At 53.0% G+C, this 23,310-nt stretch overlaps 3 protein-coding genes across 3 annotated transcripts; 1 reads left to right on the forward strand and 2 right to left on the reverse strand.

Moving 5' to 3' along the window:
- Positions 1-5,430: 5,430 nt before the first annotated feature.
- Positions 5,431-10,222, reverse strand: NCLIV_061330 (hypothetical protein; the record flags this gene model as incomplete). The annotated part of the gene is made up of 16 exons (XM_003885685.1): positions 5,431-5,468; positions 5,562-5,658; positions 5,757-5,838; positions 5,948-6,126; positions 6,255-6,360; positions 6,464-6,779; positions 6,954-7,073; positions 7,173-7,275; positions 7,369-7,495; positions 7,592-7,660; positions 7,764-7,872; positions 8,056-8,110; positions 8,250-8,401; positions 8,514-8,637; positions 8,972-9,144; positions 9,682-10,222. The coding sequence occupies 16 exons, from the start codon at positions 10,220-10,222 to the stop codon at positions 5,431-5,433; spliced, it is 2,391 nt and encodes a 796-aa protein (XP_003885734.1).
- A 1,061-nt stretch (positions 10,223-11,283) lies between these two features.
- Positions 11,284-12,959, forward strand: NCLIV_061340 (hypothetical protein; the record flags this gene model as incomplete). Its single annotated transcript, XM_003885686.1, has 3 exons — positions 11,284-11,407; positions 11,995-12,239; positions 12,765-12,959. 3 exons carry the CDS (start codon positions 11,284-11,286, stop codon positions 12,957-12,959), a joined length of 564 nt encoding a protein of 187 aa, XP_003885735.1.
- A 1,548-nt stretch (positions 12,960-14,507) lies between these two features.
- On the reverse strand, positions 14,508-19,856 carry NCLIV_061350 (putative glutathione reductase; the record flags this gene model as incomplete). Its single annotated transcript, XM_003885687.1, has 8 exons — positions 14,508-14,681; positions 15,040-15,222; positions 15,539-15,721; positions 16,155-16,481; positions 16,987-17,240; positions 17,789-18,188; positions 18,815-18,960; positions 19,616-19,856. 8 exons carry the CDS (start codon positions 19,854-19,856, stop codon positions 14,508-14,510), a joined length of 1,908 nt encoding a protein of 635 aa, XP_003885736.1.
- Positions 19,857-23,310: the final 3,454 nt, after the last annotated feature.

A 23,310-nucleotide genomic window follows, 5' to 3' on the forward strand; every position in this document is an offset into this window, starting at 1 on the left:
GCTTGTCCAGGTCCTGAATAGAGCCATCATTGTGATAAGGTATGGGGCTATATGTGCATGAGACTGCATTCCGGACATCTGCTGTCGTCGCCCCAACTGACGTGAAGTCAGGCAAACCGACCTCGATAGTAAAAGCTTTGTCGATTTGTTCACAAAGTGCCTGATAATTGAACATTCCATCCTCACGAGAATACTTCGCTACGAGGTAGTCCCAGTCTTCCTGCAGAAAGAGGCATAATCCTGGCAGCAGTGCTTCATGGACGGCTCCAAGTAAATGAATCGACTTCTAGAGATCAAGTGGAAACGAAAAAGGTCTGACGTACGTCTGAGACGTGAATATTGAGCTTCGAATCCAAGGTTGCCCTTGCCTGGGTCCTCGTACAGTGGCCTTTCCGCAGGTGGTCAACATCCTTGAAGTGTTCTTTGATTTGAAGCTGTTTTAGAGCGACCACCGCCTGTCATCAAGGCGGTTCGCACGGGAACGCGGCATTCGTCGAGAAGTGAAAATGTTTCCATGAGGTTATGCAAACAGATGGCACAATCTGCTCCGGACCCCATTTATTGAGAGATTGAGAAACGGAATCGTTGGGGTACGGGTGAGTTCGTGTATTGCTGGGTCTCACGGAAACCTCTCTTTGTAATATGGTCTGGAGTTTTCACCTGGATTTTGCGTTCCGGTTCCAGGTCTTCATGAGACCAGTGACGATTGGAAGAGCGATTAACATACGGAGAGGTTGCAAACGGTAGGTAAAGTTCAGCCGCCTTGTCCGCGATAAGGTTATGGACGAAAATATAATTAACATCTGCGTCTTCTCTACTGAAGTGGTCAGCAAGAAGAGCTATTTCTTCCTCAGTGAACTTTCCTGAAACATGGATCGTCGGCAGCATCGCATCAGCCCAGGGCACTGAGATAGGGCATGTGCGCGTAGAAACAGCCTATTGAGATACAGACACACGCCATATTCGCGGACGTCCGGCAGAGAGACTGTCCTTTTCGTTCTGACCTTCTGCAGCCTCAAATGGAAACTGCCGTCTGAAAACAGTGCTAGAGACGTATCCGCTCCGGAGTTTATCAAAGTCCTGGTAGCAATATTTGAGAACAATGCCACGAGTTCTTGATAACAGTGCAAGGCGCCGGATGATGTCATCAATCTGAACCATCTTCTCCTGGGGAAGAGCCTTGGGAGTGAACCTCGGAGGCAGGCATGCACCTACGTACAACAATGAATGGGAAGGATTGAAACGTTCTCATCTCAGCAATGGCTACCAGGTAGCAGCCTCTCATGCTGAGCACAGAAGAGAACAAATCAACAAAACGGAAGAGTTCGAGCTGGTCGCTGACTTCTAGAGCTCTCGTTGATTTCCGAATACATAGATTTCTCCGGGTATTCGTGAATCACACCCTAAGGCTACATCATCTCACTGACCCTGCCTGTACGCGTAGATAACGAAGAGGGTACGAGGGATATCCACCTGGTTTCTGCTCCAGTACCGAAGTGAAGCTCTTGAACATGAACGTGATTATGAGGTCAGTCCCGGTGGTTTGCGCGACCACCTCTTGTAAAACCTCACGGGCGGAAAGCTTCCCGTGCAGACTGCCTGTCGCAGTTGCTGCCCACCTGGTGTAGGCGGCTCAAGCAGGGGAGTTTTCTCTGCTTGCGTTATTCTGAAAACAGTGTTAATGCTATCACAAAACTCATAGTAGCGAATCCCGCCTGTCTTCTCATCCGCATACGCGTGAAATAGCACCTGCGCTTCATCGTGGTCTAGAGACACTCCGCACTGGTTGAGAGCTCGAATGAATTGCTGCTGGCCCACAACCCTGTGATGCAGCAGGTCAAATCTTTGGATGAACTCTTGTATGCGTATTCGTTTCGGATAGATTATACGTTTGATTCGTTGTTCAACCTCCTCGACTTTTGGCGGATGTGTACGGTTGGTCGCCATGTTTGGTACAGATGAAATAGGCATGCCGGACGTATTAGCCGCTGTTACGCGGCGCAGAGCAGTGAAAGCCAATGATATGTCTGTACGCATCGGAGCTGAAGATAAACTTACACAAAACCAAACGGTTAGGTGGGTAGCGACACACCATGACTCGACGAGAGAGACGTTCAAACGCGCATGCAATTAATTTCCATATTTGGCTGTTTTCGCCTGGGCGTGCATCTAGTCCCGCACACGAACCATCCGACAATATCTGGCCCGTACACATGTCTTTTCCTATTTTTGTAAGAGCCACACTTTCGTTCTTTTAAAGGGCTTTCGTCGAGACCGTCCAGACCGGAGAAAGTCCGGCGGGAAGCCTCCGCATGTCGGAGGGTTCGTCCACGTCGTGGCAACAACAGCAGCCCCAAACTGTCCGGACCTCTGTGGCAGCCCCGTCCGAGCTGTGGCCCCAAAGAAACGCCACTGACAACTGCAGTTTTCACAGCAGAGCCTCCAGGTAGCCTGTCTCCTTTTAGGGAAAGGAAGCCACGGTTCACCGGGGAGTTGCAGTGACATCTCCTGGGTGCAGGCGGGTGAATCATACATGAGCGCCTAATTGTGTGTCAAATGAGGCAATCTGTGGTCTTTCCACGAGGGGCGGCTGCTCGTGAGCTTCCTCAGTAATACCCTGTGGAAGAAATGAAGTTCCTCGTTCGTATCTTGGAGCTCTTTCTATTAATAGGACGTTGGCACCCAAGCCACAAATAACGGCCACTCACAGGAGCGCTTGGCGGCACTGTAGGGTTCACAAAATGTCAGCATAGAGCATAGCCGGGCCTAGGCCACAGACACGCTAGCTTTGTGACTAGGTCGGGTTTGTCTCTTGGCCGGTTGTTAATGATGGCGGAGACAACAATGAAGCCTTGACCAGTGGTGATCAATTTGAAATGGTAGCTATTGCATTTCACCGGCTTTGCCTCCGCCGAATCAGGTGTGACGCGCTCGGGTTTTATGCGTATTAGCAACCAAACTCACTTCAAGTCTCACGTCAGGACGCGTTTCCATTGCTCGAACATTGTTGGAGGAGTTGCACCAGCAATCGACGAAGCTGCGGAACACACGCGAGGCCTGATGCCAGCGTAACAAAGTGACACAGCCATTCAGAGAAGTGACTGAACATCCGCGGTCATATAAACCGTTTAACACCCTCTCAGTTCGAGTAGAGGGCACCAGCAAGAGAACTGGTATTCTGGTCTTTCGTTTTTCGGTCGTGTTTTATAAAAGGTACAGTTACGCGACACCAAACTCGTGTTAACGTCGTTGTTGACAAGACGTAGGCGTTTGGCCCGAATCGTCATGCTGCCTCCCCCTCCCAGTGCCCAGAAAAAAGCACGTTCTGCCACAGCCGCTCAGGTAACGCAAAGGTAGCAGCAGACGTGACGAAGTGCGGACACCAGTTTTCCACCGTTTGGTAAAACATTTCAGCTTCCTTTTAGCCACGGCACCTTATGAAAACCGATAGCAAGCGAAAGCGTGCAACTGTACATTTTGGGCGCTTCTGCTGCTTCATTATTTTAGAATATTCTCCTCTTGACAGTGTGCCGTTAAGCCGCTGTAAGTACACTCCCTGTTACTCATCTGATTCGCGACACCCACTTCTCGCACGCGTACGCACGTGTGTGTTTGAGTACCCAAGTACCCCGGTTCCCCCCAAAAAACACGTTCTGCATTTGATTCCACGCCGTGTTTTTTTGTCGGACACAAAACAATGAAGCTCTCAGCAACTGCGTCTGCAAGCTGCATAGCTGCCCTCGTTCTGCTGGCCTGCAGGAGTGAAGCATCTCCTGTTTTTTTGGGCGGCCGAGAGCTTGAATCCAGGTTTAATCAGCCGCCAACCAAGGAAGAGGGTAAGCTCGTCGTTCTGGGAATGCAGCTGGAAGCGGATTTACGTGTAAACCGACAAAAGTTGACGAAGCGGAAGCGGAACTCAAAACTGCCGAAGGTACTTCGTATGCCTTGCTGGGAATTGATGCAGTTAGCAGGATCCCCTTTCTTTCAGATGATGCTGCGCTCGAAGCGAAAAACTTGGAAAGTGAAATATCGTATAGAGAGAGTTTGCAGAGTCAGGATCAACGAGATGTGAGTCCGGCGCTTCATGAGCCAACCTAAACACCGACCGTACATCTCTGAGTCTCCAGGAATCGGCAGCGAATGCGATGATTAACAAAGAACCGGAGGCCCCCGGCTGTTCGGTAGAGAAAGTAAGAAAGTGAGACAGTTCTTAGCTGTAGTTTTCCTTATTGATTGAAATTATCAGACCGGTGACATGGACGTGGCGACTGATCCTACAGATGTCTTAACAATTGTACCCATGAGCATCTCTATTTCCAAGAGGCACTTGAACATAAACTACAAGGGTAAATCACTCAAAAACCATATCAACTGCTTTGGCGCGGTCATCTGAGGCTGACCGTAGGACGGGCACTCAAGCCTGTAATGAAAATCCCTCTAGTAGAAATAAAAACGCCAGCAAACACGCTGGCACGAAGCAGAAGGTGTAAGTCACTGACAGCCGTTCGTGTCCAAACCACTGCTGTTTAAACCCCTCTACAGGCTTCAGACTGTTTCACAGCACCAAGCCGCTCGTCTTTTGCGCGGACGACACGGCAACTAGAGAGTAACACAATGAACTTGCTACTACCTAGAATTTTGACCGATGAAGCGAGGCACATTCAACAGCGAATGGATTGGAAATATCTACAAAGCTGTGTTCTGTATCAACTCTGGCAAGCCCCTTACACCGGCTCAACAAAAAGCAGAACAAGGTATGTCCTCGAGCAAATGCAAGTTTCCTCTAATTTTCTGTGAAATGAAGGCGATACAGAGAAGGGAGAATCAGTTGCCTTGCCTTCGAGAAGTACCAAAGTCCAAGTGAGTCTACTTTCTCCTGGTGTGTCTATACTTTCAATCAACTGCTAGCACCCCTCCGTAGAGATGGATCAAGCAGATAGCTCAACAAGGTGAGTACCGAAGGGGTGCCCGTGTTAACGATATGCTACAATCTTCATCTTGGTCAGAGGCTGAAGAACTCAAAGACATCCAGGTATGTACGGTTCTACATTACCGAAAGAACGAATTTTGTTAACACGTTTCAATTCAGGAGGGTGAAATGATGCACCGGAAGAAGAAAGATGCTGTCGACGAGGTTGAGGTTAGTAGTGAGCCACACGTTACGAGGAATCCAGACCAGAGACGTTTTACAACAGATTGTGGGAGGTCCTGCCGGAGCCCCACCGAAGGTACGCTGCGTCAACCAACGGGAGGCCTGGAGCAATGGCCTCCACCGTAAACTAACAGGTGACTGTCAATGGTGACGAACTGACATTTCCCCGCGTGGTTCAAGGAGAACACCTGATGAATGCAAATAATCAAGAGTTCTAACCAGCGGTTAGTCTGTCTCTGAGACCTCAAGTCTGGCTCCTTAACACTGCATGCCATCCGTCAGTCGCCGTACGCATCCAGACGGTCGCGAGTAATTCCTGAGCCACCAAAGGAACGCAAAAAGGACACCTGACATTGTTCCTAGCAGTCCCTGAAGCAAGTCTGGCAGTTTCACTTGTTTGAGGACTCACCAAATTTTGTCATCTGCTCCGCTGCGTTCTTATCCTTTCGCCCACCGAGGCGCTCTCCTTTATGAATGTGCTGCTTCCTGAACATAGCTCTCTGTAACTGGAAACAAAACGCACTCGAACACAAAGGCTGTGATATCAACTTGATATCTGCGGGGTAGCGAACTGGACTCTAGAGGCCCGACGAAGCGCCCTTACCTTCCTTCTGGATTCGTGCACTTGCGGTCGATATGGCGCTAGCTTTTTGAGCGAAATGTGCGCGTTGAGCTCTTTATCAGTTCTGCAGGCATCGATCGACACAGTGGTGACTTCGTCTGCTGGATCAGTAACACGAACGCGTGAGGTGCTCATCTCAAAGAAGATTTCCTCCAGTGCTGTAGTTTCCTTACTTTGATAGAATGTCCTCCACTGTTAGTCCGTAATTATCTGGTCTGACACTCGTGTATTTGAAGCGAGTAGGAAGGTCCTTTCCAATAATGTCTTCGTAGTCTGTTTGGAAGTACTCATCCAGGTACTCCTTGATGGTTTTCGAAACATCAGCTGAATCTGGTTCGAAATGCTTCGGAGGCTGCAGGCCCTCACAAAAACAAACTACCTCATGGGGAAAAACGGGCTGGAATGCATGAAGCTCAAAGACTCTTGACCAGGGAGCTGCAAAAGTTCGAAAGTGCCTGCCTGCTTGCTACTAAGTCATACCTGGCAATCCCGTGGAACCGTCCGCTTAACCAGTTGGTGGGGGTGACGAACGTTGCGGAAGCAGTGCTTGCAGAGTGTGTAATTATCACACGTCATACAGTCGAACCTGAAAACAAACAACACCGCCAAACGCTGCGCATCGATAAACTAAGGGACCGTCTCGGAGAGGAGCCGTCGAAGACATACGGTGGAAAAGTGTGTCTAAATACCTTTTTTTTCCTCCTGGTATCCCACTGCCACAGCTGTCGCACATCCACCACTCCGACGGGCCCTGCTCCGATGGCTCTGGTGGATTTGAGTCGTTGCCTTCCACGTCCGCATCTGCTGGTTCGTTTTCAACAGTGTTCTCGACACCTTCTTCGCCTTCTGCTAACGGTGCATACGCCACGTCGTCAGCCACTGGTTGTGCGTTCCTTTTCTTCAACAGCTTCATGAGTTTCCGCTGCTTTTTCGATAAAGATTGGAGAGTGTGGTCATCTTCACCAGAGACACCCAAATCTTGCTCATAACCAGCAGGCACCTTGACTGCAAGCGGACAAAACGAACCAAGGGAAATGTGCGAACAAGTACGTTGCAGTGTTGCAGCAAAGGGGTAGTTCTGACAGAGCACAGAACTGAAGGAAGCCAGTTGCAGCAGCCGCACCAAGCTACGCGCCGCGCAGGAATGTCCTCTCGCTACGGTGCAGGAGTCAACCTTACGGAGTTCGTCCTCTGGTACAGTTTCCTCCCCCTGCTCATAGTCGTCCCCGAGCATTGTCGCCATTTCTTTGTCGTGAGACTCGGGGTCGAAGTCGGCATCCAGGTCGATGGCACTGACATCTGTGAAAACGCAGCCACAATTAGAAACAACGAATGGTCTCTCCGCAGGCAAATGTCACCAATTGCACAGTCAAAAGCGACAGTTGACACAAACCTTACCAAGTTCCTGGTGTCCAGTCATCTCCTGTATTTTCTGAATCCTCTCCAGTATCTCCTGCTTCTTCAGAGCCTTCAGTCGCCGGAGTTCCTCCTCCCGTTGGGCCTGAACACAAGCCATGACATGCCGTGAATGACATACATCCGAGCGATACTATCGGCAGACGCACGAGTACCACAACAGTCCAACGCAACCCACCTTCTCCTCGGCAAGGCGTGCCTTCTTCGCTTCTCGTTGCCGTCGTCGCTTGTCGTTCTTCTGCCTGACAGAGCCTTCAACTCGGCGGGCGTGGCCCTGGATAGCTGAACCACCTTCCTCTTCAAATCTGCAAAACACAGCACCTGAACACGTCTCTTGTGACTCCGTTGTTTTCAGGGAACGCATGCCAAACAGGCAAATAAATGAAAGCAGGAAAGCATACCTGAAGTTGTACGCCGCCTCGAACGCGTCTGTCTGGTCAATATTCAGTTCGTCTTCTTCCTCGTCGAACCTACACGCAGCAAAACGACACCCAACCACTGTCCAGTCCGCGATTTACATCAACTGTGTGGGGGAAACAATGCTCTGGCGGCTCAGATGACGGTAGCACTTACTTTTGATTAGTCTGTTCATCTTGTAGGACAACCCTGTCCTCCCTCCAGCCTTGGTTCAAGATGTAGTCTCGTAGAAACCGTTCATCGGGGTCGAGATTCTCGTCCGGGGCTGAGTTCAGAAAAGACGCAACCCATGCATTGGGAATCGCAGGTGCCTTCAGAGGCCTGAGTGGTTCTCTACGTTAACGGCGCATGCGTGGATGCACAGTATCCATCTACCTTTCTTCATTCTCTAAAGAAAACCTCTGAACGTGTATGCCGTCAGCATAACAAGGATATTGTCAGGCTTTACCCCAGTAGCGATTTAGAACGGTGGTCATGTCCGCTTGTTCCTTTCCTTTTTTCGACTGCAGGCAAACGCAGCAAAAACGGAACGAATTAGAAATGTGCGGAGACAGAAGAGAAGGCGTGTCACTCACTCACGCCCGCCGCTGTAGAGGCACACACGCGTAGCAGTGCAAACGGGCTGCGGCGGCGCATGCTTACGCTCAAAAATTTTTTGTAATCCTTCTCTTCCTGCGCCAATTCGTCTTCAGTCTTTTCTTTTTTTTGAAGAAAAGCACCGTCTTCGTCTACTCCTTCGGCAGCAGCGACGAAGGCCTTCTTCAGCGCGGCCAACTCGTCGTGATAGCTTGGCGCTACACAGAACGGCACAACATCGAACGACGCTTTCACGTCCACAGATCCGCCGAAGTTTGGAGTTCACGTGGCGCCCTGCTTTGCCTGTGAATATTTAATTCCTGCTCGTACCTTGTGACTCCGTTTTCTTTACAGACAAAGCGTCCTCTTCGTCGACAAACGCTGTTGCTCCACGTTCCTCCAGCGTCTGTCTCACCAGGTCTTTATACGTCGTCTTCTTGCCTGAGTCTTTATTCTAAGCAGACAGGGACACGCAACCAAGTCGTCTCCCAAACATGCGTCCAGGAAACGTCGCGCTGGGAGTGGCCTACGTGCACCCAGCCAGCGCATGCAGTGCCGCGCCCCTGTCGACCGCTGGCCCACTTCGTTTACGAGTCCTTGCCTCTTTTGCCTATATGGCATCGTTGTGTCCACTAACTCTGGGAGAGGCCAGACGCCGCAAGACGGGACAGCAGATGCGTTGCGCGGCCTTTCCCCCGACGTCCACTGTATCAGTGCGGATGTCAGCTAGTCCAGAGGCTCCTGTCTGAGTCCTCGTTGCGTGCCCCTGAACACCGCGAACGACTTACAGCGTCGGCACCTAGATCGTCTTCGAAATCATCGTCACCGAAGAAGCGGTAGTTCTTGTCGTACACCGATGGATCTTTATTTCTGATTCGCGCCAAGGTGTCCAGGATTTTCGACTCAACCTTCTCCGATAAAAGATCGCCATCTTCATCCTCCTCGCTCGATGACTCCGTCTCTGAAAAGAAGTACGTGGAAAAACCGCACCGGCCAACAGGCTCGCTCCCCACAAAGATTCCACAGAACTTCAAGATCCCGGGCGACAGGGAGACACACCGTTTCGTCCATACACAGAAGCAGAAATGTATCGACTCACAAAGAGAGATACTGCGTGGTTAATTTACACATATATAGGCATTGATCAGCATATGAATGCGCAAGCTCGGTTGCACTTATAACAGATACCCATAAATATATATATATATATATATATGTACACGTGAGTAGTAGTATGGAATTCAGGTGACAGAGTTTTAGGATGGGCGGGCACGCGTAGATGCCCTAGCGATCCCACAACCGCTCTCTGCACAGGTGCCCAGTGGCGAACCAATACGTATCCGATTCCGGCCCACCGCGACTGGCGCTCCACGCGCTATCTCCGTTGCTTGGGAGCAGAAACTGAGCGAAGGAAGGCGCCCGATCGATGGACCTGTCGAGGACGACGCAAGACCGCCCTGCATGCCGTGCACCTCTAGGCGCCAGGGAAACGACGTACCGTCTGAGTCGTCGAGCAACTCTTTGTTCTTTCTCAACATTTCTCTTCTCTTCCGAACTTCGTACGCTTCAGCGTATGCCTTGTTTATGGCGATCCTATCGATATCACTCGATTTCGTGCCGGAGCTGATCTCCAAGTCGCCATCCGAGTCGGACTCAAACAGATCATGCAGACCGCCCTTTGAAGCACTGGTCGCATCCACATCAGCACGAGAGCCCTCCGCGTTCGCCTTTCTCTTCTTGGCGCTCCGGCACGACAATTTGCTGGCCGTGTCTTCCTCGTCATCCGCTCCTCGTGTTGCCTGTCTCTCGCCCTTCACAGCGAGTCGGCTGTCATCGCCACTACAGTGCTCATGCTCCGCGACGGCTGCAGTTCGCCTCTTTTCCTTCTTCCGGGGTTTCTCGTGTGAAGACTCGAGAGCGCTTCCACTTTTGGAGGAACACGACTTTTTAGCATTGCTGTCTTCCGCGAATTTGCCAGGCCGCTCCTCCGCGGCATCCTGGCCACAATCGGGGTGCTGTCGCCTTTTTTTCTTCTCCATTGTCTCCCCGGATACAGCTCTGCTTGCTTCTGTGAGTCGACTCCTGAAAGTTTTCTGCCCAGTTCCGTATGCCAGGAAGTTCCCGTCTGAACAGGGGTTAACAGACCTTCCCCCCAGTGGTACGAGTCGCAGCAAAATCCACGGTTGCGGGGGTGTGCTACAAGAAGCTGCAGGAGGCGAGAGGGCTCTGGGGAAAAAGAGCGACTGGGTTTTTGGTGACCGGTGTGCGTTTTCCCGGGAAAAAAAGGTGGAAACCAGAGGGCCCCGTGATGAGGCAAACGGCACGCCACTTCGCGAATGTTTTTAAAGAAGACAATCCTAAGCCGGTGGATGTCAATGTTTCCACAAGATACTCAATGGACAGACACGCAGGGCGGCACGGGCTCCCGACCACAGCAAAGGATTGACAGGGAAAATTGACTGATATTTCTGGCGAGCCGTAAATTCATTGACGAACTAAAAAGAAAAAGAGTCGGCATCGCTATGGACCTCTCTCTCCACGCTCAGCGAGACCTGATGCTTCTCTGGCCTCGTTCTTTAGCCTCGCCAGCCAGAAAAACACGCGGTTGAAAATACGTTTGAGTAGGCTCACAGACAGCCTGAGAGCAGTGAGTTAGACGCAGTCTGTCGCCTAGGTGATTTCTGGGGAACGGAAACGCGTGAAACAATGCGTCGTGCGTTCGACCAGTCCTACGTATCCAGACTCTGAAACAATGGAGGTCGTCATGGACTTTCATGATGTAAAGGTATTCATTTTCTTTGCCTTTTCTTCGTTTTTCGCGTGTCGGCGCTCCCGCCGCGGCGAGGGCATCTTGCATGCGAGACGATTTTTCGGGAGACAGGAACATCGACTGGAAAAAGCTTGGGCGGAGCCGAACCTGCAGCGCATGCAGTGGGTCCATTCGAGTTTCGCTCCCCAGTGTGACAGACAGGGGAAAACCAGCCGGTGCACGCGGAAGCGATACTGCCACAAAAGTTTCTGCTCCACATCTCCGGCCGCACATTCCCGCTCCGATACTCGTATTTCCTGCAATTCTTCTGTCCCTGTCTCCGTCCACAAAATGGTTACTGCCTTCGCAACCTCCGACGAGCTCGTCACCCCGTGTACCTACTACACGCTCACGTGGGGAGACGCCGCAGCGGCGCCCAAGAAACCAGCGGACGACGACGATTTCGATCTGTTTGGTGCGTTGACACTGCGTTTTTGCCGAAGAGCGATGGAGACACTGAGAGAAATGAAGCAACTCGTCTGTCTCTCTGCCGTGGTGGAGTGTTTCGTCACCGATAAACGTGCAGTCACACAGCTTCCGATAGAGCGGACGCGTGCAGTCTCAATCGCGTGCAATCGTCGAGAGACGTTTCGTCCTGTGTGTCTGGGGTCTGAAAGCGAAGTGAAAGCTTCGCGGGGCGGCGGATCGTGGCCAGTTGGGCTCGCGTAGTTTTCAATTCTACTTTTTAAAACTGTGGCTCTGTCCTCCCCCGGTGGTGACCTCGATTGCTCGTGAGGAAGCGAACTCGAATCACTTGTCCCTCCGATCTTGGTTGTGGCTGAGAATCAGTCAAGACTGTCCATTTGCGTAAACACGGCCCCAGATGCGGTGTGACGATATCTCAACCGGCAAATGACGTCGCATGTGCCCCGGTCGTCGAACTGCACACGCCGTTAGCCGTATTTCTGATCAAGAATTCAGGCTGCTGGCTTTTCCGTGGCCGATCAAACACCATTCGAAACAAAGAGAGTCTCGTGTGTTGCCCCTTGGCTTTCTTCACAGGTGAGGAAAGCCCGGAAGACAAGGAAGCCGTGAAAAAGCTTGCAGAGTCGAAGAAGAAAGAGGCGGCGGGGAAGAAGAAGGTCGTGGTGAACAAGTCTATGTTGGTGATTGAGGTGAAACCCGCAGATGCAGACACAGACTTGGATGATGTATGCAAGAGGGTCAAGGCGATTCAGATGGAGGGCGTTACTTGGGGTGAGGGTATGAAGAAAGTTCCGGTTGCCTTCGGCCTCTTCAAACTCCAGGTAGGTGTACCCCGCGCAAACGAGTGCTTCGGATTTCCGATTGTCGATCATGCGGACTGCTTGGTTCCTGTCGAGCTAGGAGATGCGACGGGGCTTTCAAAGGCTGCGGCCAACAGAGTGTGTCGAGCGTATACCAGAGTGTGACCACACGACCGCGTTCGAGTTCGGCAACCGGTGTGCAATGCGAGCGCAGATTAAACCGGATCGTGTTGGCTACGTGAACTAATCACGTTTCACAAATACAGTCAGTGAAAGCTCTTTTGATTTTCTAGGCGTCGACGCGGGGTCGGCTGTGCGGCTGTTTTCCTCGGGAATTAGGGACACAGCCAGCGCGTTGTGGTGGAGCGAGCTCGAGCGCTGCATGGAGTGTAGCGGTGGGCCACCTGACCAGTTTGCCTGGCGCATCGCCGTCCTCTCGGAGTGCGTGAAATGCGCCTCTTTGTTGGCCGTAGGTTGACACTGTGTTTCCGCGGTGATCACTGGGGCTCTTCTCTGCGGTCGCATCGTGTGTTCCCCGTTTTCCAGGTTCAGTGCGTCATTCTGGATGATGTTGTCAACACCAACGCTTTGGTTGACGAAATTGAGGAGATTGGCATGACAGAGGAAGAGAAGCAGAAGCGCCGTCAAAAAGAAGATGCCGACGATGAGGACGAGGACGACGAGGAGGAAACGAGTGGCCTCGTTCAGTCTGCCGAGATTGTCTCTTTCAACAAGCTTTAAGTTGCATGCCGGCTTCCCTGTGACCTGAAGTTTCCTGTACCAAAATCATTTTGTTGCATGCGTATCAGAACGCTTAGGTGGAGAAACCATTCCACGACTTCAAGGCGTTTTGACATTCTTCTGCAAAGGAACGAAAGGCCGCGCATCGCGTGAGCGGCTGCGTGTTAGACGCCGATGCCTGCGAACCGCGGACGGTGTCGGGTATGTTCTCCGTTGCCATGCGGCAATGTGGAACAGCCATCTGTTCAGTCTGGTTTCCGAGCAAGTGTGTCGTGAGAATGCATGCGAAAGTCTTCTTCCGGCTGTCCAGTTTTTTAGCCTTTTACCGAAGTATTATTTCTGTACCCAAGCATGCTGCCGCCATTTAACGGTGGCAGCTTGCCGGAAGTTGTCGAGTGTGCTTAATGAAACGAAGAAATTCATGGGAATACTTTGAACGAGACCGTTAGACAGCAGTACAGGCTGTTGTAAACTACATACGGGTAAGCAGTTGACACGTGGCTTACACCAGGATTAATCGAGCATGTTATTGCCCCCGGGGGACACCGTGTGTTATAGTGCAAAGGGTTCTTTAAACACAGACTCTCGTTGAATCATCGCTTCGGAATTTGGCTGCGGGATGACAGATAGTATTCAGCTCACTGGTAGCAACACCCAGCCCAGAAAGCTGTCTCCTACGAGGCCGCACAAACATCCGCCGCTTTCCTCTCAAGTCCCGTAGGGCCACGGCCCTAACAAAACGCTTTCCGGGCAACTGGTTTACAGGAACTTCGATGCCTCCGGCGGCAGTTGCTTTGAACAACTGACGACTGAGCACTGTTTCCATATGCTTCGCGCTTCTGAAGTCGTTTCGGTGGCCCTACCACAGACCGTTTGTATCAGGATTTGTTTCTACCCCGGCCTCGAAAGATGCATGCATATATGCGTGGTTGGGTCTTGTGCGGAAGGGCCAAAGTAAGGTAGATATCTGATGTTAGAAGAGGTGGACCGGCTTCCCGCCATGAGGGTTGTTGGATCGGCGGTTCTGTGGATGCACGGATGACCACCGGCAGTAAGCAACAGAGCGGACGCTTTCGATGATTCGTCCGTGCGTAAAAGTCGGTGATCTATACCACTGTAACTGCGCCGTTGACCAGCTGATCAGCCTCCGACTTTAAAGGGAACGGGAAAACGTCGCAGTGGTAACCAGGAGGGTAGTAACATACTAAAAAAACAGGAAATGCGTGGTCAATCTGGCAAACACGAAACCTCTCGCTGACAGTATCGCCACAGAGGGAAGCATTAACAATGCACAGAGCCGCCTGACTGACCTACTCACGTTCGTCGCCAGCCTCCATGGAAAAATCATCTAACGCAGCATAACGGCGTTTCCCTGTGTCCCGGACCCTCTTTCCTGAGCCTGGAGTTTCTCCATCATTGAATGCAACGACTACGAACCTGGGTCGGAATCCTTGGAACATCTAGAGAAGACCGTGGCCAGCGCTTCTGCTCCCCCACGGAGGGCAGAAAAGTGTACCACGTGTGCTTTTACTGCGGAACTCTGAGCGCTTACGCTGGTCGCTGCAAGGGGGATTCTGCGACCGGAGTACAGTTGCCAAAGTTATTTTCCGCAACCGTTCTCGCCGTTCGAGTTGCTGTCTTCAGGTCGGGCAACGTGACAACTTCTTCCGCTGCAGTTGGATGGATGGCCAAGACGCCGCTGAAATCTGCCTTCGTTGCTCCCTGAAAGACACAGCGACGGATACGCAGTGTAAAAGTCCCGCAAATCCTTCTCTCTCGCAGGCAACTGCGTGCAGTGAGGCATTCAATCTTTGTGCAACTCCCGCTCTTACGTGTGTCTCCGCTACGTCCACATCTTTGTGCACGGCCGGAGGCGCGCCGCTGCGGGTACGTCTCTCCCCGATCGTGTTGCGGTGGCTTCGTCGCCGCTCACTAAACTACGCACTCACTCACCCGACGTGATGATCTGAAGTGTTTAGACCCCTTCGCTCCTGCAGAACAACAGTATTCAGGTGGCCGAGCGTCTTGGCCGCGACGGCATCTTCCTTGCCCTCAAGGCAGAGTGCATGTACTTCCTTACCAATTTGATTGCAACTGCGAATCCCTGGAGCATCTCGTCTGCATTGCGCCCAAGAATGTGTAGACCCAGAACTTTGTCGTTCGCCTTCTTCAGACAGACCATCTTGATGAAGGATTTCGGTTTCGTTGACTGTGGAATACTCCACGCAGCGTAGAAGGAGTCTACGAACGTGGAGGTGTAGACCTGCAGAAGATCCGCACCGCATTCCTCCTTCGTATAGAGGGTCCATGCACCCATCAAGCAGAGGGAATGCCTTCACTACAACTTTGACAACTGTGCAACTCGTACCCCAAATTCAGTCACACAACCCGGTGCTAATTCCTAAATGCGGGTACGAGAAGTCTGTGCAGTCAAAAGGTCTTTCCTCAGGCTCTCCACGGCAGGCGTGCCGACTACGCCACAACCTGTCCGTCTGTGCGTCGACACTGGAAAACCTATGCTTCCCTCACATGTCCCCTCTCAGATGCCGCCGCAACCGGCCTGTTGCAGTGTTCCTTACGTTGATGTTTTCCTCTCCGTAGAGGGATTTAGCATCTTCCTCTGTCAGCCCAACAGCAGCGAGGGGTGGATGAGAGAAAACGACAGTGGGAACGACTGAGAGATCTAGAGCGACGCTCCTTTTACCGAAAAGACGGTCTGCAAGAAGACGGCCAGCTGCCACAGCGGCCGGAGCCAGCATGGCCTGTGTACACGCAACAGTTTATGCCGATCTACGAAACAAAAGAACTGTGTCACCGGCTGAAGGATACCATCATGCTGTCCCGCGGTTGAGAAAACCACCCGGATGCAAAATGGGAAAACGAAAACCGTTTGTCAGCCGGATAGTCGATCCCGACGACCTCGTTCAAGAATGCAGGCAGCGCCACGCTGCGGTGTATTGAGCTCATCACCAGTTTGTCACTTAGGCCACGAGGCGTTCGTCACCTATCCTGACTCACACGCTGCGCCACAGGCTGCTGTTAGCCGGGAAGTTAGCGTCTCCCCAGGAAAAGGCAGGTCGTCGGCACCTACGAACATCCAAGGCATATCTATCAATCCAAAGGCAGGGACTTCCCCCTGGTGCGCGTCTCTCTGTGGGGTCTGTGCAGGAGGCAAAACGCGTCCGACGGGCATACCTTCCCGACGACATCTCCAACGGCGTAGATGCCGGGCACGTTCGTATTCTGAAAAGCGTCTACATCGATGAATCCGCCAGAGTGGAAATCAATATGGACGCCTGCTTCCTCAAGGCCGAGATCTTCAACATCCGGCGCCGGATTGACAGCCATGATAACCTGATCGAATCCGTGGTGGGCGTCGCCGTTGCCGAGATGCACGCTGAGAAGTGCATCGTCGAGATAGTTCGTCTTGTCTGTTTCGTCGCGGAAGGTATAAGTGGGCAAGATCTTGGTCCCGTCTGCTTTGGAGATTGAAATCTCGACAACTTCGACACCCTTGTGCAGCTGCCAAGGCGCAACACAAAAGTCGACCAGGCGACAGCTTCACGCATCGTCCGATCGACTCGATTACTCCCCGTTCTCGCACTCAGGGATACGTGGAAAGCAATCGCTATCTGACATCTCAACAATGGCCAAATATTCCACTGGGGAAAACCTGTGGGAGGGACGCGTGGGTCCGCAGTTCACACACCGAGCATCGTGTGCTACTGTTTCCTCGGCGTCGCCCCCAAAGGGCTTTTCCACAGAGCAGAAGACGCGCGACGTCTCTGCCTGTCGCTCGAGTTTCCGACATCCCTTTGAGCTGGTCTCCTCCCAACGTGCAGGCCACCCGCCGTCTGTGACAACGCGTCTCTCCGAAGCGTTCAGCTCGTGCGTTTTGCAACAGCGTTGCGAGTCAAAACAGTGCTTCATCCGCCTTTCAGGCGCCTAGGGCTCTCTTCGCGTTCGCCGTTATGCGGCGCGCGCATGTTGATGGCCAGGCTATCTACACACCGTTTCCGTGGCGCACCTGTGTTCCGGACTCGCTCTGTATCGCCTCGAGCCTCCCCACTGCTTCCTTGTCGAATCGCTTCAGGAGTCTTTGACCACGCATGAAAACCGAGACGTTGGTGCCCAGCTGCCGAAGGATGCCAGCCAGTTCCGCGCTCACGTAACCGGCGCCGATAAGCGCCACACGTCGCGGGCGGTGTCTGAGCTGGAAAAATCCGTCGCTGCTGATCGCGAATTCTGCTCCGGGAATATCGAGGACTTGACGTCGGGTGCCTGCTCACACGCGCCCGCTGCCCGATTCCACCTTGGAGCAGCCGAATAAGGCGGACAAAAAGCGAGGCCGTATCCCTCGCACCAAGGCTTCCCAGCCGTTAGAAGGAAAAGACGCGTGCGCATTCCGAGGAAACTCGTTGCACCTAAAAGCCGACTCTGAGGGTGAATGTACGGTCCCGTATTTGTCACAACCGTCCGGACTCACACCAGTTTCCGGCCTGAGATCCCGAGGTGGCAACGTACTTTACGGTAGAAACCTAGGATACGCGTGCTGCTTAGAAGAGAGTTCACTTTCACATATTATCTACTGAACTTACCCTGTGAAGCAAGACCAAAGTGGAAAATCAAACTGGAATCCTGCTGGTCGGATATGTCAGGTACGCCGTGGCGTATTCATATCGTGGAACTAGGAATTCACACACTCTGTAAATGTCGCGCGACCCAGCAGAGACTGCCCCGTTACTCGGGTTCAGCTCTTGCAGACGACACGAACAATTATCACGATTCGGACGGATGAAAGAACAGCCGTAACCGCTGTGTTTCGTCACCTGTTGCGAGGAGGACGTGGGAGGCAGTAACCCGCTGAACGCGCCCATCGGAAGTTTGAATCAGAACTGCATGACGCGGGCGGCAGCCTTCGGCGCTACGAAGTCCGTATTCTCCCGTTCGCTCGGAGGCATCGAGTCGGCCAACTCCGCGGAAAACTGTGACCTTCGCCTCTTTTAGCAATCTCTCAAAGGTGCACCGCAATCGCGACACATAAGCATCCCGATTTTCTCGGAGTTTCTCCCAGGAGAATGCAACGCGGTCGCTTGCGGGGAACCTTTCTGAACTCCCTTGTGCCTGCGCTGCACTGCTTCGTGCATCCTCTTCGCTGTTAGGAACTGAAAAGCCATAGTAAGGCATCGCCTCGAAGGAAGCGCCAAGGTTAGAGGCGAGCCACATGACCTGCATCGGCAACACATGCACTCGGTCTCCACACGTGTACAGTGGACTGTTTGGCGGACTTGCAGCATCTCACCGCGAAGCGAGACTGTGTAATACCCCCTCGAAGCCGTTCGAATGCATTGTGACCTCGCTACGAGCCGCGTTCGCCTGAGCTGGGAACCGTTGAGAGAGCACGTTTGACGGTGGCAAAATGAGATTCCATACTATTTCAACCTAGGAGTGGTGACGCACATCGCGGAACGTTCTCTACGAACGTGGCACTGGATGACTCCCGTCTCTTGAGAGCCGAAAGAGGCAATTCTGCCACGGCTGGCCACGTTCGTAGTGCTTTCCCCAACGACGTAGAAAGGCTCGATTTATTGTCTAGAATCTGCGCTGAACCGCAGCAACACCCGTCATTGTGTATTGGCACGATCTGTGAGTCTCGGGAACGTGTGGCCGTCCAGAAGTCCAGGAGTTCGAGAATATGAATAAACGGCTTTCCCGCATGAGTAGACGCGGAGAGACTGGGCGGCGTGAGGGACACGTAGAGCTGCTGTGCTCCTCTCCGCCCCAGTGCGAAGCCGTATAGTCTGCTAACTGCTGACTTCCTCCTGTACAGGTGCCAGCGGCCGTTCCTGACGAACCTTTTTAGGCATGCACCCCAAGTTCACGCACGTCCCTCCAACATTGGCCTTCTCCACAAGCGCCACAGAGGCGCCGTAGCTTGCAGCGCGACGGGCACACGCCACGCCTCCGCTTCCACCTCCAATGACGACAAGGTCAAAATGGGCTGTGGGAAGCAAAACAGAACTGCAGACAGAACGCTTTCGAAAGAGACGGCGGACCCTCAGAGTGAAGATGTGCAGTTCCTTCTGCTTCGAAGAGGATCTCCTCATCGATTCCCGCCACACTCGCGCTCCTGGTGTTAACTTCCTGTTAACCACAGCTATACGGCCATGTTTAATGCAAGTTCGTCTGTCTCCGCGGTCCACAAAAACATATACGACTTGTCTTCCAGAGGCGGTCGCGCTTCATGGGGGCTATGTGGAGGAGTCATAAGCGAAAAACAAGGGGTCGAGCGTCCTTTTGAGGGCTACGAGGGGAATTCGAGCCTCTACGACTTCCTCCAAGAGTTCAGAAAAAGTGTCATCCCAGCATGTAGGTTTCGTCCAGCGGAAACGATGGAACCGACGGCACATGCATCCACATTTGGGTGCCCCCAGAACAGCGCGACGCAGAACGGGAAGACAATGCACTTGGGAAACAAAACAGTTGAAGATTGTTTGTTGCGGATCCGCCGAGAAGAATGCCCGCCAACCCGAAGCACTTGCCAGAGTTGCTACCGCCCTCGTGCACGTGGTTTCTGGTTGCAGGTCAGACTCCTCTTTGCAGAAAGTGGCTGAAAAAGGTGAACCAGTCGGCCTATCGATGTTGCTGAGGCTTACCAGAAGCTTTCTCACCGCCGGCACCTTGTTCTGACGTAGCCGCATTCGGGAAGGTTGCAGCCTGACGGTATTGACAAGACGTTTGCGTCTCTAGGACATCCGCGAGTCGTGTTTCTGCGGCGTATTCAGCAGTCGGCGGATTCGCTAGAGATCCATGCGACAATCCACCGTTCAAAGCTCTGCCAAGGCTGGCAGTAGCAACGGCAAGGAGGGTAGCTGCATGCGCAACCAAGTGTCTCATTGTGTTGAGTTGCGATCAACGAAGACGGCGATACGCTTCTTCGCTCTCAAATACCGCCCCCCGGAAGTAGGAGTGGAATGTCTCCTTCGCGGGGCGCCGGATCTCGGCGACACAAGAAAATTGACTCCCGACCTCTCTTGTCCAGTTCATGACGGCAAAAAGCACCTCTACCCTCTCCGAGAAAGTCGAAACTCAGAGCAAGGAAGACCCAGCGACAGAAAAACGATCAGACACGCCATGAATTACGATTCACAGTGCAACACCGAGAAGCCGCACAGGCGTCGTGCCCGGTTTCCTGAGTGAACGTTTTCAGCTCTGCTGAGATGCTGAAGCAGTGACCTTGAGCCGAAACGAAAGGCCGCATCCCTCTTACGTTGTCCTCGTATCCCTTGCGTTGCGAAATACGGCTGCAAACAGAACGGGTCTTGGCAACTTCCCCGGAACGATGTCTCTCTTGCTAGCCTCCTCGATGCTTGACTTTCGAAGCCGCAAAAATACGCACAGCTGTCTCGTGCCGTCTTTTCGACATGGCCGCTCACTGGTACGTCTCCTGCTGCCTAGAAAGTGGGGACCCAGGACTCCTGAACGAAAATAAATTTACCGTCTGCGCTTGCTCGAACCGCACAGAATTCCCAAAACGCTCACCTTTTGCGGGCCGCGAAGGGCGGCTGCCACGCAAGGTTACTCTCTGCCATGTCGAGTGGTATCTTTCATTCCTCGCCAGTGAGAGAGTTCGCGTACGCCTCGTAATGCAGGTACTGATGCCTGCACACAGAGAATGGCGGTATGCCACACTACTCACGAGTGCTGCCATATATTTTTCCAGGGAGTAAGCATTTTTAGTGCATCTTGCGAAAAAAAGCGACGTCAGTTATCTTGTCTGTCGTTGTAAATGTCGGCACCCGACGCAACAAGCACGGTCGTTTTCCGCGTCAATCCGTCGCGGGGACAAAACGAGTGGTTATGCTGTGTGTGATGCTGCCTCTGGGGAGAGAACTCCAGCGAGGGCACATTGTCGATTCCTGTTTAACTCATTCGTCTTCTTCTCCTATTCGTTTGAGTCGTCGCCAAAGGCTCGGAAACCCGGGACCCTGCCGCCCTCTCACAGCCGTGGCCAAGCGGGTCGCTTACTTCAGTCATTGAATGTGAAGTAGATGCAAATGAAGACGCAAATGAGCAGGGAACTCCAGTTGTGGCGGAGGAGTTCCAACCAGGTATTTCGTGCCGATGCGCAACAACAACGTTCTAATACGTAGGAGATAACAGACACAAGTGGCGATTTGGTTAACACGTCAAAAATGTTACTCCGCATACGTTGCGCCTTGCAGACGAAATGGCTTTCTCAGAACCATGGCCTTTAACAGGGGGAACTCAGAGGTCTATACGAGTAATCGCTTTGCTTTTGTTCCCGTTAAAAGCACGAGGCGGGTTCCGCCAAAATAGAAAACGACGACACAGCCCTGGACGTACATATCGCCGTCTCTCAGTATAATAATACTTCCACGTGTGTTTACATCTACAGCTGCATGGGCATTCTTTGGCACACCGGCGTAACTCCTCGTCATTTCCTCTCCAGGTGTATCTTGCATGGATGTTCAAGGCTAGGACAGAACGCGCTTTTGGATAACGTTTCACACTGGCGTCTATATGTTGGTCCGCAAACGCGGGGGGGGGGGGGGGCGCTTCTATTTCCCATGGATAAGAAGGGAAAGCTGCTGGATGAGCTCCACAAGAACGCCTCACATTCGCGCTGCTGTCCCTCCGTGATGCCTGAGCAAACCCTCTTCGGATCCCTTGTGAGAGAAATATGTTTGCATCCTCGGTCAACCGCGATAACGAAGACCGGGAGCATGAAGTGCTCAACTGCTGTTGAGAGGGTTCAGGTGTGTTGTCAATACACATATTCGAGGAGAGGGTGGCGTGCTGATAGAGAAATGGCGAGACCCTCCCTCGGTCCTGAGGATCCTCGCGTGTGCGTCTACGGACCCGTTCGGCACAAAAATTGCTGAGGAGAAACGCACTTTGAATCAAGTCCCTAACTCTGTCGCTTATGTTGCTAACAAAACTGTTGAGCTCGTCCCGAGCTCATTGACGGGCATGCATGAGTGTCGGGCCGTCGTGTCGAACACGCCCACGGTTCGGCAAGCGGTCGGACGGAACAGTCCACTGTAGAGGGTTCCCCAAGTCTGGAACCATCGGCCACGCTCCTGGCCCTCAGCATCGGCTCCGCTTTTCGACGCCCGCTTACCATCGGTGTGTTCCCTGCCGCATGTCAGCAGCACAACGGCGTTCCGCGAGGCGGATCCCCTCGGATGTAGCCACATCTCCTCCGTTCCCGAGGCGCCTCAAGCCACATCGGTTATGCCACGGTGCTCGCCCAGACACACACGCGCAGGCGACGCCCGCAGTCCCTTGCAGAATGATGTTCTCCACGTGTTTGTTCTGGATTTTCCATGCCGCGGCACACCCCACATAAACTCTGGCGATAGGCGAAACCGAGACACGCTTGTGGAGTCCCCACGCCACGTGAAAAAGTGATGACTCCTACTCGGGAAGCGCCACGCAAGGTGAGAATCGGTGTTTTCCGCCTCGTCTTTTCAACGGACGCCGATTTGTGGGCACGCGTATCGAGGATGACTTACCGGCCTCAAAGTCGGTGCAAAGTCCATATTTCTAGGGTGGAATCGGCAACTGCTTTTCACTAAACAGCCCGCGGGGAAACCGTGCCTGGTGGTCGGCGACTGCGCCATGAAAGTCTAGGAACCCGCACACGTGTCGCAAAAGGGTGCCCGCTCTCCTCTCGCAAAGAGGCGATCTGGCTTCCTAGGCGTTTCCTATCGGATGGGGGTTCCGGCTGCTGTGTGCCGCAACGGATTTTTCCATGGCAAGTGCTCGAAGCATGGGCGGGTTGCGGCTCTCCGGGGGCTGGATCGGCCACTCAGTCGCGGGCGCGTCGGCGTTGCCGGCTGTCAACGCCACGAGGCTCCGATTTTTTGTGCTAGGGAGTTGCCGCCAGGCGCGCGCGCTACGAGAAAGCGACGGCTTTAGCAAGATCCCCGTGCAAAGACCCAGTCCCTTTTTTCGTGGTAACAACAGAAAGTTGGACCCCTGCAAAAGCGCAGCTGGAGCTCTCTTTTTTCCCCCAGCTAGTAATGGCTCTGTGGTGTGCCACGCTCTGCTTTTAGCTGCAACCCCCCGACGCGCGAGCTTCACCACCGAGAGACAGCCACCAAAAAAGGCCCGATTTCTCGTCCAGGAAGGCGCAGCGGTCGCGCGGATCATCAGAGTCGTCTCTTGAGTTAGGCTGTCGCACCGCAACGTGTATTTGTAAACCTGTGATTTGCTTGTCGCTTCTCTGAAGCGCTGTGTCCACGAAAAGGTCCACCTGCCTTGCAGCCCGGACAGGCGCAGTTGCCGCCTCTGCGCTGCGCCGTAGGCGGCGTGCGGATGTCGG

Source organism: Neospora caninum, chromosome XII (genome assembly GCF_000208865.1).
Source record: "Neospora caninum Liverpool complete genome, chromosome XII".
In the NCBI taxonomy this organism is placed as follows: domain Eukaryota; phylum Apicomplexa; class Conoidasida; order Eucoccidiorida; family Sarcocystidae; genus Neospora; species Neospora caninum.